Raw genomic sequence first — 14,359 nt, forward strand, 5'->3', positions numbered from 1 at the left:
AATACTTATCTGGAGGAACCTTAGAGATCATTAACCCCCACCCTCACTTTGCAGATGAGTAAAAAAACTCCAGAGAAGCTGTGACTTATCAGGAATATACAAACTGACACTAAACTGCAAAGCCAGGATTTGGAACAGACTCTCTGATTCCAAAAGCTGTAGGTTTTTCCACCACATAAACACACACACACACACACACACACACACAAACTTCTCATAGCTATTTTTTTCTAGGAGCAAATGGCTTTTGGGGAAGACTTAATTATATGAAAGAAGCAACTAGCCTTCCCACTATCAAGAAGGAATCTTAATAAATGAAGTAAGTTCACTTTCAAATATGGGGCCTGCCCCAAGAGCTTCCAGAGACCCAAACAAGCCTTCCTGTTCCCCTCATCTGTTTAAATACCTACCATTCTCACCTCCGGGGGGGTGGGTAGAGTGAGGGAGCTGAGCCTTGCTGGCTGGCAACAATGGCTGTAGAAGAAAGTCCTAGAGGAGAAGGAGAGGGTGTTACAGACCAATTTTCCTGAAGACCTTGAACTGCCTTCCCTTTCCCCACTGAGAAGGATAACTAACTAGATTGTGTTATTCTAAATCCTATGTGTTCTCTCTTTCATTAGGTTGAGTGGTTTATGGAAGTCAGGATGACCAATTATCTTTTCCCAGAACTGTGGAGCCTAATACTTTATTCTAAACCTAAAGGGCATTTATTTTGAGGGTTTAGACTAACCTAAGAGCTTCAGGGGAGAAGGAAATATGACCATTGAATGTCAAAGCTAAATGGGACCTCAGAAATCATCTAATCCAATGTCTTTCCTTTACATGTGGGGAGACAGAGGCTGAAACTTAAAGTGACTTACATATGGGCAACCAATAACGGCGTTGAAAATAGAGCCCACTGAGATAAGCTCACTCCTTGCTTGGGAAAGATTCCAGGGCTCTGCATGAAGTTTAAAGGTCCAGGGAAAGTGCCTTACTGGCAGGCACTTTCAATGGTCAGTGGTTTTAGCAGTGAAAGTAAAAAAGTAGGTAGAGGGAGGCCAGGGCTCACCTGCTGCATAGGGCAGGTTATACTGTGCAGGGAGGAGTGAGTACCCTAAGTGGTGGTGGTGGTGGTGTGTGGACATCAGGCGCTGGGAGGGAGAGGTGCGAGGCCGGTCTACACTTCTCTCACTCCCACTGGCTCCCCCGACGCTGCTACAGCCTCCGCCACTCCCTACCACCCCGCAGCCTCCTCGGTCTCTCTCTTGAGAAGCCTTCTCACTTATCTGAAAGGGAGAGCAAACAACAAAGCTGCAAAATGACACACGCAGGGGGGTCAGCAAAAACACACACACACATACACCTCTCCCCACAAGAGACACCTAAGCCAGTCAGGACTTCCTGCTGGGTTCAATCAAGCAGTAACCCAGGGAGTGAGGGAGTAGCTTAGGGACTCCTTTTAGACCCTGAAGCTTCAGAAGTCTCAGAACAAAGAGGGTGTTCCTCATGGGATCAACATCAAGCCAACCAAGTTAAATTGTAACCCTCTGTGGCACTGGGGCTATGTGGCTCTGCCAATACCATCAAAGCTCTTACCGTGGGAGACTTGCTCTTGTAGTGGCTGGCATGCTGCTGCAAGATGTCCAGGGCCTTTGACTCTGAGCTAGACTTGCAGCTCACACTGGGGCTGGCTCTTGCCTTGTCAGCATCTTCACTCCCCGAGACTTTGCTACCATATGGGGAAAAGGAGTAGCTGGAGGGCAAATAGGAACCTAGGATAGGAGAAACAGCCATGAAAAGGGTAACCTTTCGTGAGGCTGGAGACATTGGACTCAAATGGTACTCATACTCCCATAGCTAAGTTGGCTGGGCTGTCCTGTTTGCCCTGGTAGTAACTCCTCCCTACCAGGAGGGAGGTGCAACCTTTTTGGAGCTTCTTAATCAAACTAGCTTAGCTAAAATTTAAACTCCATTGGGAGGGTCAATGCTGACACAATTCTAAGAGACAAAGGATACTGGCCCCAAAGAGAGATAATTCTTTTGCTTTCCACCTTTTCCTCCATTTACTTTTCTTTCATTTCCTTCCTTCCAACTTCATGTCTGGTTTGGCCCCATGGCCCCATTTCAAGAACCCTTGTGAGAGGGTTAGGGGTTGGAAAAAAAAAAAAAAAGAAAGAAAGAAAGAAAGGAATTATATTGTTATCTTTTAAAAACCTGGCTATTTCTAAGTCTGCCTTGAAATGTCTTAACTATGAATGATTTCCTATGGCTATGATAGGCCATCTAGGAAAAATTTAGGACATGTAGGGTAAGAGGTGTCACAAGTATTCCACTTGATAAGGACCTAGAATACTGGGAATTAATAGGCAATACATACATGAAAAGTCAAGTCAATAAGTATTAACAAAGAATTTACTTTCTGCCCAGTGTTGTTCTTATCAATTAATATAGGGAGGTTGTGCATGGGGGCTCCCCAGACTGACTGGACTGAAATTTCACCCTGTTCTCTGCTTTTTTTGAATGTCTTGAGTACTCATTGCTTATACTCCAGAGATTACCCCTTCATTAACTTAAATTGAGTTGGATTTTATATTTAGTCCAAGTGTGTACCTTGAGGGCTCAGATTATCTTTACTGCTTTTAAGGACTCTAAAGTGCTCAACACTAAATGAGTTAAAAATAATGACCTTCTGAACCTCCTGAACCAAAATGCCTGTTTCTGAGGGGAAGAAGTCATGACAGAGGTTTTTCTGTTTAGTCATCAAGGAGCACAGACAGATGCCAACTGTATAACTGAGGCAAGGGAGGAGGGGTGGTGAGTAGTTTCTAAAGTGGCAATTGGGACAATGTGGCAGCCAGTTCAAGGTAAGGGGACACAAAGAGGCGCACCTTACAGGAAGACACATGAATGAGATGATGTCTAAGAACTGGCCAAATAAATAATTTAAAATCTCTTCTCTTAATTCCCTGGTAATAGTAACTGATGCTTTGGTGCCATACCTGGGTAGTTCTGCATCATGACAGCTGGCATGCCTCGGTAGCTGGGATGATTTGGGTCATAGGACTGGCTATAGGAGTAGCCATGCATATAGGGAATATAAGACTGATGTTGGGTAAGAGGGGAGGACACAGGCACGTGGACGCTGGGCCGGGGCTCTTTGCCCCCAAGTCGGGAGTCTTCAGAGGAGGGCAGTTTACAATCGCCACTTGTGCTCTCTTTCCCATCCTCCTTGGGGACAGAGTCTTTACTCCGGCTTCTTTCCTCCTTCAACTTTCGGTCCCGTTCCTCCTTCCACCGCTCATCTTCTGACTTGATATCTGAGTACTTGGCAGGATAAACATATGTCCACATTCGAGGTTCTGTCTCCTGTAACAACCAGGGGTTAGGAGTTGGATGGGGTTAGGGAGAAAAAAACCCGATTCAGGCCCAGGTTACAATGGAGACACAAGGACAGCTCGGGGAACCAAGTTATGGGGAGAAAGGCTATTTGGGCATTTATTGTTCTCCTCTTACAACTTAATTCAGACCTTCCTACTCCATTCTTATATGACAAAGATAAATGAAAAGAAACAAAGGTAATAAGCAAAGAAAAGAGACCACATCAATAGAACCAACAAGTAAAAGGAGACAACTCAGGAAAACATCTAAAGGTAGAGATGCCCCTTCAATAGGTATTCTGGGCCATCTAGCATTCTCTTCTCAAGAAGAAAGGTGATAGTGTATAAGTCAGGAAAGAAAAGTGGAACAGCAGAGAGAAAAGGTGCTCTTCTGTTAACTGGAAGACAGGAGGCACTCTAATTCAAGGGCAAGTTCTGAGTCCCCAATTCTGTTTTCTAAATCCTTTTGTTAGCAATTAAATGGGGAATGGAAGAATTATTACCACTGCATTTCACAGAAGTTGGAGGCCAAATTTAGCAAAAATGAACAGAGGGACAGGAATGGGTATGGAGGGGAAGGACGAAGAAACTGCCAAATAAGAAAAGACTCCCAAGTGAGTTACCTGTCGGTACCAGAGCACCGGATCCACATCTGTCTGCCGGCCACACTCAGTGGCTGCTTTGGAGTCTGAGGCCTCCTTAGCCAGGTGGCCGGCCTCACTCAGTTTCACCTTGAGCCCCTCAGCCGCCTGGCTGGGGAGTTTGGAGGAATCCTCCAGTTTGGGGATGATGACAGACTTGGCAGGATCGGGCCCCGGCTCTTTGGCCTTACTGGGTCCCGACTTCACGAGGTCCGTCAGGCTCGGGGCCTTGGTGAGCGTGGGGGGGACCGAGGGCTTCTGTTTCCAGTCCTCCTTGAGGGCGGCCTCTCGCTCCTTCAGGCTCAGCTCCACCTTCTTCTCCAGGCCACGCTGCTGCTGTGTCTCCAAGCTCTGCCGCTTCTGCTGCTCCTCATACTGCTGGCGGTAAGCCGTGTTGGTGCTGAGAAGGTGGGTGTGGTAGCTCTGGTCGCTGTAGCCATAGGGAGGGACATAGGCGTACTGGTTGTAGTACAGGGACTGCATGTACATGTTGGGGCGCTGCTGAATGACCGAAGGCTGCTGGCTGGAACTGCTCAGCTCTGCTTTCTTATCCTCACAGCCCTCGTTCTTGACTTTTGCCTCGGAGTTCTCAGGTTCCTCATCCTTCTTTACCTTCAGTGATTGGCTCTCCACTCCGGTCTGGCTGCTGGGGTTCAGAGTCCCTGGGCTGGACTGGGGATAACCTGGAGAGTAATAGGTTTCAAAGCCTTGATAATAGGGAGAGTCTTTGCTCTGAGGCTGAGGGGGGAAAAGGGTTTTCTTAGCCCCTTCTTTGACTAACTGGTCGGGGTCTTTTGATTTGACACTGTCCACCTTGCCTTCCCCATCCTCTCCAGCATCCGAGATGTCAGAATATGCAGGACTATTGTTCTTCACAGAACTGGCTTCTGCTCCATTCTGAGTGACCACGTGCAGGGGAGTCATGGGCTGCGCGGGAGTCGTGCTATCCAACCGACTGCTGCTGCCAATGGAGGGGCTGGGGGCGTTATCTGTAAAGCTGTAGATCTTATCTGCCTCAGCTTTGATGCTGGCCAGACGACTCTGATGGGGGTCTGACGAGCCATTAAGGAGTCCCTCACTTTTGGTCCGATCGTCACCAGAGGACTCCCTGAATGGGCTCTTGCCTTCTTCGGCTCGGCAAACCTTTCCAGGAGTCAAGGGGTTTTCGAGTTCCTTCAACTCTTTCTTCTTTTTTTCTTTCTTCTTTTTATCCTTGGCTGGGGTCAGGGCAGGGTTGACAGTAAAAGGCTCTCCCATCACAGTAGGTTTGGGTTGAATGGGTTTAAGTTGTGGGCTGTTGGGCATGGCCTGGACGACCGTAGTGGTCAACCCAGAGGAAGAACCTGGGCTGGCTGCGGTGAAGGTGGCAGTCTGGAAGGTGTAGATCTGTTGAGGGGGAATAGCAGGGGCAATAGGTCGGGCTGACTTTAAGCTCTTGGAAGGAATCTTTTCAGGTTTTGAACTAGAGGGTTTTTTAGATTTGTCTTTGTCCAAACATCTCTTCTCCAATGAATCAAAGCCATCATTGCTTGTCTCATCCACTACTGAGGGACCATCCTCAGAGCCATCATTGGACAGAGCCCCTGGATCTGTATCTCCTTCTCCACCCAGTTTCTTCTTACAGAGGCCCTTTGTGCTGAATTTGCTTGAAGGAGAGGGGCTATGGGGTTCTACCAGTCGGACTTTGGGGGTGGCTGAACGGGCAGGGGAGAGGGAGCCTTTCTGGGAGACAGAGGCACCATTACAGCTTCCAAGGTCTGTGTGCAGGGAGGACTCCTCCCCATATTCACTGTCTCCATCAGCTTCTGGCTTGCTGTCATCATCTGTGTGTGCGTGGGCCTGGTGATACTTTAGTCCATTGATGTGCTTATATTTCTTGTTGCAGTTTGGGTGGGGACAGTCAATGAGGACTGGGGAGGGGCAATTTCTATCTAAGATGGCAGGCTCTACCTTGACTCCAGGAAGAGGCCCAGTGGCTGAACCCATAGAATTGGTTCGGACTCGTTTGCTCCCTTTTGAGTCCTCAGAGCTAGAGTTCAGCTCCATATCGGAAAGGGGTTTATTTTTTCGCTTATTGGCAGAGGAAGGGCTGGCCTTGACATCCTCGGTGGTCGTGCTTGGGGGAGGGCGATGCTCTGAAGAATTCTGGCTGCCCCGGCGGCCTTTGCTATTAGCCCCTGCCCGGGTCTTGCTGCTGTTGCTGGTCCCCTTGCTGTCGGAAGCCGTAGTTGTCTCATTTACTGGTGTGTTGCTGTTGGGACGCATGCGCTTACCTCTGCCTCGGCCGTTACGCATCTCCAGGTCGCTGGTGGGGGAGTCACAGAACCTAAGTAGTAGCAGTAATAAAACAGTAATAATAATAGCAACAATAAATAGTATTTATATAGCGCCTATGATGTGTCAGGCACTGTATCATAAGAGCATTTTACAAATATTACCTCATCTGATCTGCACAACAACCCTGGGTACTGTTATCCTCAACTTACAGATGGAAGTGAACAGAACATAAGTGACTTGTCCAAGGTCATAGTGCCAGGACATGTCTGAGACCAGATCTGAGCTTCCTAACCACAAGCTCAGAGCTCTATCCACTTCACTACACTGATGCCCAACTAAGAAGCAAGCAGCTATTGTTAGGGATAGAAAACCAGGGTGGCGGCAGACCAGAACTAAAATATAGCAGACATTGAAAAGAACAAATTCTATTTTTCTCTTAAAGGAAGTCTCTCATCTTCATAAAATAACAATGACTGAAAGCATTGTCTTTCATAGTTTGATTGCAATACACAACCTAGATGGATATTAATGATTGCCCAATCAATACATATAAAGACACAGTACTTTAATGGCTAACCAGGCCTACAATGTTATCATCATCACCACCAGCATTTAATAAGACCTTTATGTTCCAAGGACTGTACTATGCACTTTACAAACATCTCATCTCTGGGAGGTTGACACTATTAGGGTTCCTATTTTTCATGGAAGGAAATTGAGAGTTAAGTGACTTACACAAGGAAAAACAGTAGGTGTCTGAGCCAAAGATTTGTACTCAGGCCTTCCTGACACTAGGCCCAGTACTTTTATGTACTGTGACACCTAGCAGCCTGTACATTTCTCAAAGTACTATGCTATCAAGTGTCTAAGAAAGCCCTGAACAAGGAGATAGAATTCACATATTTAAAAACTTCTACCCAGGATGGATCCTTCTTAAACTGACCAATCCAAAAGTAGTTTTCAAGGTACTCTAAACATTGCCTATGATAACTTATAGATTTGAAAAGTATTTTTGTTTTCTTTTCAAAGAGGGTGTCTTCTTCAGGATGCTGCTATGACCTTTCTTCCCAGATCCAAAATAATAAAAAGTTTGTAATCCTGTACATTTTTTCCAAATGGTTAATTTGCTTCCTGGGTTCATTCTATCTGCTGAATTGATAGTCTATAAGCAGCTTACAATATCCAGGCCCTAAGAGGCCACACAACATTTCTCTTGAGAACTGGGAAAGACAATCAACGCTACCCCACCATGGGCCGAAGAAACCTTTCAGTTTCCTTTGGAAAACATTACTATATATTCCACAGAACAGTTGATGGTTAGGTAGAGTCTAAATGCATTTTCCTGATCCCCGAGTTTTTCACGTAACAGGGCATTAACATCAAAACAAGTTAGGAGGTTCCCCGTGCTGAAACAAGATTCAAAGAGACCAAATGGCCACTAACATATACTGGGGGAATATGAGAAGTATTGGGTTAAAATGATTCCTTATCTATGTTGCCCCAATAAGCTCGGAGATGAGTCTACAATCCACCATAAAACAAGACAGGTAGCCAATCTTCTATGGCTAAAGTCTCTGATAAAGAAGAAATGGAATCTCAATAAACAGTCAAAGTTAAATATCTGTGTGTGTGATCTACACTGTTGCCTAGTCACCAAATGGGTATATGAAGAAGTTAGGCATACATGAGGGTATAGAGAATATAAGTTGGATAAAGGTTACAAAGAACAAGGTACAGAAAAAGGTAGAGATCTTCCTATTTGTCCAGCTCTAGTTCTCAGAGAATAAGATTTAATTTTTTCTATTTTTTCAAAAATTCAATTTTATTTTCATCCCTGAATTTTCTTTCTCCTCTATCACTCCTCTTTCCACGACAAAGAAAAATAAAACTCATTCCAAACATGTATAGTCAAACAAAACAAACTCCTGCATTATCCATGTTTTTAGAAAAAGGCTTCACTCTATGTTCTGAGTCCATTGTCTACCTGAAAATCAGTGACAGGCTTCATCATGAATCTTCTGGAATTGTGAGTGGTCATTGTGTGTTGATGTTTTTCTAATATTGCAGTTTATATATAAATTGTTCTCCTGGTTCTGTTCACTTCACTGTTTATCAATTCATATCAGTCTTCCCAAGTTTCTCTAAAACCATCTCTCCATCATTTTTTATAAAATAATAATATTTTAGCACATTCATATATCATAACTTATTCAGCCATTCCCCAACCAACAGGCAATCTCTCAAGTTTACAATTCTTTCCTATTATGAGAAGAGATGCTATAAATGTACAACTAGACCCTTTTCCTCTTTGATCACTCTGAGATACAGATCTAGTAATGATATTTTTTTTAATCAAAAGGCATGCAGTTTAATGGCTTTTGAGGCATGATTCTCAACTCCATTTCAGTACAAGTAGGTCAGTTTTCATAGCTCCAAAAGCATATTAATAAACCTGTTTTTACCATAGATCCTCAAGCATTCATCATTTTTCTGTTTTGGACAACATTGTTATTCTGATAGGTGTGAAGTGATAAAATACCTCAGAACTCTCTTAATTTGCATTTATCTCAAAGTAATTTAGAGCATTTTTCATAGTTATTGATAGTTTAGGTTACTTTTCTCTGAAAACTACTTATGTTTTGAATATTTATTATTTGCATAATAATTGCTTTTATAAATTTGACTCAGGTTCCCAATTTATCTTAGAAATGAGATGCCTATTAGTGAAACGCTACAAAGAATGCTCCTCCTTCCCAATTTCCTACCTCTCTTTTAATCTGAGCTGCATTGATTTTCTTTATGCAAAACCTTTTTGATTTAATCAAAATTGTCTATTTTACCTCCGAATCTAGGTCATGAACTTTTCCTCTATCTAGTAATCTGAAAAGTAATTTCTTCCATGTTCCTCTATTCTGTTTATTATGGTAACCTCCTTTAATCCAAATCACATATTTTGAACTTACTTTGGTGTAAAATATTCGATACCTAGTTTCTGCCAGAGATTGTTTTCCAGTTTTCCTAAAAGTTTTTGTTAAATACTGAGTTTTTGTCCCAACAGCTGGAATCTTTGGATTTATCAAATATCAAGATACAGTTACCATTTGCATCTCTATTTTGTATATCTGTTCCACTAATTAGCCTATTTATTTTTTATCCAATATATAATTGGCTTTGCAGTAAAGTTTGATACCTGACACTGATAGCTCTATAAAGTGATCCTTTGGTAATTTGGTTGATATGACACTAAATAAGATTAAACTAGATAGTACTATCGTTTTTTAATTGACTTGGACTTACCCCAATGGCAATTAATATTTTTCTATTTAGGTCTGTCTTCAAATGATATAAATTAAGAGTGTGATTATCAGTAAAATGCTAAGAGAGAGCTCACCTGGGGGGTGCCCAATCATGACGTGTGCAATCAAGAAGGGTGCCCACGTAGGTCTTATTCCTCCATGTTACATTCACCACCAACATGCCTGGAATACAAAGACAACTTATGACACCAAATCTACAACTACTGGGGATCTCAGTAGCGTCCTGGTGTGTGAGAACTCATCCAGTGGGCCATGCCAGCTTTAAGGATACTGGGAATTTTGATAGATATTTAGAAGAAACACAAGTTTGGAAAACATATGGGCTAAATGAAGTCAAAGTCTTTAGCTTTTGAGAAGCAGCATGGGATAAAGAACTTAAGAGTCAGAAAAGCTAAGTTTGATTGGCAAGTTATCGTTTCAGAGCATCAACTTCCATAACTGCAAAAAGGGACAATAATACTTTATACCTGTTTTAGGATAGCTGTGTGGACCAAATGAGATAATATATTGTGAAAGTTCACTTCCTCTTGGCAAAGCCACTGAACATTAAAACTTGTTATTAAAAGAATTGGGCTTTAGCCTGATTTTTGCCACTGGCTCAAAATGTTGTATTAAGTTATGTCACTTCAAAACCCGATATGCAATGAGAGGGGACAGCACTCTCTATGCCAATTTTCTCTCTAGTGAATAGAATTGTCTAAACAGGAAGAAATCTAGAAAGCATTCTGCAGAAAGTACTGTTCAAGAGAACAAATACAAGGATCTTTTTTTTATTTGAGACTATGGAACATCAGGACTCTAGGATCAGGAAGCAAAACACTTTAGAAGAAAACATTCTTTTAGCACAGGAAGTGGCAATTATTAAGGATACTAATATTAGAGTCAGACAGGATTTTGGCTTCATCACTAAATAATCAGCTCTTCTCATAAGTACCTAAAACATTCTTCCTAAATGCAACAGAGACTTTAAAATGAAAAGACCCCTTTTCTCAGGTCTCTCTGGCACCCCCTTAAGAAAACAATTACATTAAATGATTTCTAGCCATTAGCAAAGTGAACTCAAGTGGATGTTTCCTCCTAGTGATGGGCTGCTCTGATTACAGCATAACTAATTTGACTAGGAGCAAAGTCCATTGAGTTGAATATATTTATCTGAACAAGGTAAAACTTAAGAGATAGGCATCTCATTTACAAGGGCAGACTAGTGCAACAGCAAAGAGAACAGGCACACAATTAGAAGATGAATGTGATTCCCAGCCCTGAAACAGCTGGGAGTGAACACATGTTTATAAATCTGGGTGTTTCTCCTAAGTGTAATCTGCAACCCAGAGAAATAATGAATGAGCGGAAAAGATCAGGCCAGAGGGGAGAAGGGAGGAGGGGAAAACCTAATATGGATAGACGGTTTGGGGCGGCCTATTTAAATGTCAAAGCACACTTTCCCCCCCCCCTCTTCTGCACTGTAAATCTCTCTGCAGGGCCCTGAGTCTAGGAGAAGTAAAGAAAGAAAGAAAAAAAAAAAAAGATCAGAAAATGACACTGGACAGATACTATTTCTGTCAGAGGATGACTGAAGAGTAGCAAAGGTTAGTTTAAACAGGGGAAAATAGGTCCACATTTTGAAATGCTTCCTGTTACAAATGGTGCTCACACCATAAAGAAAAGCTTGATTTGTTTGGAGATAACAATCTCCAATTTGTTGTTTTAAAAAAAACAACAAATGATAAACAGTACTTTGTATTTCACTATAATCATAATCTTATTCTCATAATCACTAAGAACCTTCTAGACATGATCTCATTAGCCATCATTTTGTTTCAAAGTGATAAACATTCTTCCTCCTTAACAGACAGTAATCCTGGAGCATAGGAAGGAAAAGTGACTTGTGGGAAGACAGTCAATAGCTTCTGCTAGGTTTTAAGAAATATTCTCAGTTATGAAAGATCCAAGCTAAATATATTTCTTTAGCATATAGCACTTATGCTTCAAAAACTCTGAACAGATTAGTGTGGTAGAACTACCCACCCTCTGATGAAACTGTTATCTGCTACCCTAAGGGGCATAATTCCCTCATGTTTTTTTCATCTCTCACTACACTAGCAAATCTTGTCCTCAGGAAATGATGTGTACAGGAAAAGATGTATACTGTGGAACAAAAGTTTATATTGAGGAGTAGGGAGAGACAATATTATTACAGCAAATAACTTCAGAAATCCCTCCTTCCTAATGCTTAGCAATAAAGTTCTTCATAGGAAGTCTCTAGAGACAAATCTCCTAATCAATTAATCAATATGTACTATGTGCTAGGACTATATCTATGTGTAAGCATACAAAAGTATGTTGAATAAGATGTAGTCAAGGTGAGTGAATTTTCAACAAAATTGAAGTTTTTGCCACTTTAATGTACAGTTGAATTGAATGCCACTAACTTAAGTTTATGTATGATACCCACTACAGTGGATAATGGGCTAAACACAGAATTGTATAGGGGAACAAAGTGGTCTAGAGGGTATTTCAGATAAAGCTCCCCTATGACACAAGTCCCTATATCTTTTTTTTTTTTTTTTTTTAAACCAGTAACAGTATCTTCCCACACATACTATATGGCTGCCATATATCATGGGATATCATGATCTCCAAAAAATTTTTAAAATCCAAGATTCTGTAAGGAAATGGAGAGATGAATGCTAAGTCTAAATATAAATAAATAAATAAATTTTTATTACATACTACTACTGATGACTTGGGTAAAAGAAGCAGTCTAAGGGATCTTCCAGGAAATGTACAATAGGCAAAGTTAGGCCAGTCATATATTAAGAGGCAAAAAATAACATATGAACAGCCTTGATACCCATGAAATTTTTAAAAGTTCCAGAGGAAGACCCTGGCATACTGCCCAAATCTTTTAATGGAAGCCTTATGGGAGAAAATGCAAGAATTAATCAATAAGACAGAAAGGTATGGATAAATGGCGATCTTCACTATTTGAAGAAGTGCCCACAATTATGAGTTAACAATCTGAAATTTAAAGAATATAATATTTAATTTTTTCTTAAAAATCAGAGTTTGTTATTATACCAAACTGTAATGCCTTTAGGGACTAATGAGGTTAGCTGGGCTATTTGGCTACACACTATATGGGTCCATAGCTATATGCTTAAAAAAGAAACAAGCCCAACACCTTTCATTTTTCTCCATTTTTTTTTTTCAGTTAACAAGTGTTTATTTTCATTCCTGATGATAAGTAAACCCTTAAAATAAAGACTATTGTTGTACTTATTTTTTTTAATTAAATATTAAATTTAAATTATGTTCCTAAGGTTATCTGTAACCTTTTGTCATTCTGTCTCCTAGCAAGCACTACCTTATCATTCCTTAATCTATTTTTTTTGGGGAGGGGTTAAGTGACTTGCCCAGGGTCACACAGCTAGGAAGAGTTAAGTGTCTGAGGCCAGATTTGAACTCACCCCTCCTGACTTCGGGGCAGTGCCCTATCCACTATGCCATCTAGCTGCCCCCTAATCTATTGTTTTAATCTATAATGCTTAAGAAGCTAGAGTTAAGATAAAAACTTTATCTCAAATAAAAATATCAAGGCAGCTTCATTTTCAGGCCCTTATAGCCCTTTCTGTCCTATGTCATGGTCCCACTAACTGCATAACCCCTCCTAGTATCAGAAAGGTATATCAGCCCCAATATACCTTTCTAGCTAAAGGACTGTTATAAGGACCAAGTTCTGAGAGAATTTCATTTTGTTAGCACCTGCAGGCAGGTATTTAGATACTATATATCAGAGGGTGAAAGAACCAATGACTTTTGTTATTCCTTATGTGGGATCAAACCTCAATATAAAAGGAAGGTATTCTGGGCAAGAACTGGGCTCATGCCTATAAAATACAATAGAGAACTTAAAGTGTTGGCATCTGATAAAAGGAGAGATTTTTTAAAAATGATTATAAATTATAGCTTTTGTGACTATTAGTCATTCAACCTAAACTGCTTTCTCCATGTTGAAGACTACAAAGCTGGAGACCAGCCAGGTCTCCTGCTCTTAATAGCTGGCCTTCTGGGCAACCTCCTGCCTTGTTGGAATCCTAAATTCTAAGTACTCTGGGCATTGGCAAGCAACCTCCAGGCTCACTTAGAAATAACTGTGGGATGGTAATGGAGGAGGAAGCAGGGATGTTTTTATATGCCATCTGGCTGAGGAATCCATCAAATTTCTTATTTAAAAACCTATTTTGAATTTATCTATTCTCAATCCCTATTGCCACCATCCAGATCCTTAATAATTAACTTCTGGGCTATTGTAATATCCTTCAAATTAAGTCTCTCTTAGGCTAATCTCTTCCCAAACATACTGATAGCATAAGTTTGCTTAAAACACTATTTTCACAATCACTCAACAAGCATTTCTTGAATACTACATTAGCCTCAATATTGTAAAAGATACAAAGGAAAGGTTATAATCTCTGCCAGCTTTTAATAGACTTCAATACACTCTATTTGGAAATGAAAATAATATAAAATAGAATACTTGAAAGATTGTATATGATTTAATAACTAAGTTCTTTAAGGATGTCAGAAGGGTTTTTTAAGGAACAGAAGTGTTAGGAAATTAAGATGGGTGGGAAACTTGGGCTGAATCATTAAGTATTGCTAAAATTTGGAGGGCAATGGAAAGGGGAATAATATTCCAAATGGAGGAAACAGCAAGATCATTTGGCTAATAATGAGAAAACTGCCACTGTGACTGGATAGGAGA

The 14,359-nt window shown here is 41.2% G+C and overlaps 1 protein-coding gene across 3 annotated transcripts in view; it reads right to left on the minus strand.

Annotated features, from left to right (window-relative positions):
- ZNF609 (zinc finger protein 609) overlaps window positions 1-14,359 on the minus strand; it is a 190,910-nt gene that overhangs the window by 2,261 nt on the left and 174,290 nt on the right. For all 3 annotated transcript variants that reach the window (XM_074294836.1, XM_074294835.1, XM_074294837.1), the window contains exons 4-9: window positions 9,669-9,756; window positions 3,983-6,326; window positions 2,982-3,348; window positions 1,579-1,754; window positions 1,052-1,268; window positions 411-489 (exon numbers count right to left, since the gene is read on the minus strand). In XM_074294836.1, the coding sequence (XP_074150937.1) occupies window positions 416-489; window positions 1,052-1,268; window positions 1,579-1,754; window positions 2,982-3,348; window positions 3,983-6,326; window positions 9,669-9,756 (3,266 nt within the window). In that variant the 3' untranslated portion in view covers window positions 411-415. The remainder of the gene's footprint in view (window positions 1-410; window positions 490-1,051; window positions 1,269-1,578; window positions 1,755-2,981; window positions 3,349-3,982; window positions 6,327-9,668; window positions 9,757-14,359) is intronic.

Source organism: Sminthopsis crassicaudata, chromosome 2 (assembly GCF_048593235.1).
Source record: "Sminthopsis crassicaudata isolate SCR6 chromosome 2, ASM4859323v1, whole genome shotgun sequence".
NCBI classification, from domain to species: Eukaryota; Metazoa; Chordata; class Mammalia; order Dasyuromorphia; family Dasyuridae; genus Sminthopsis; species Sminthopsis crassicaudata.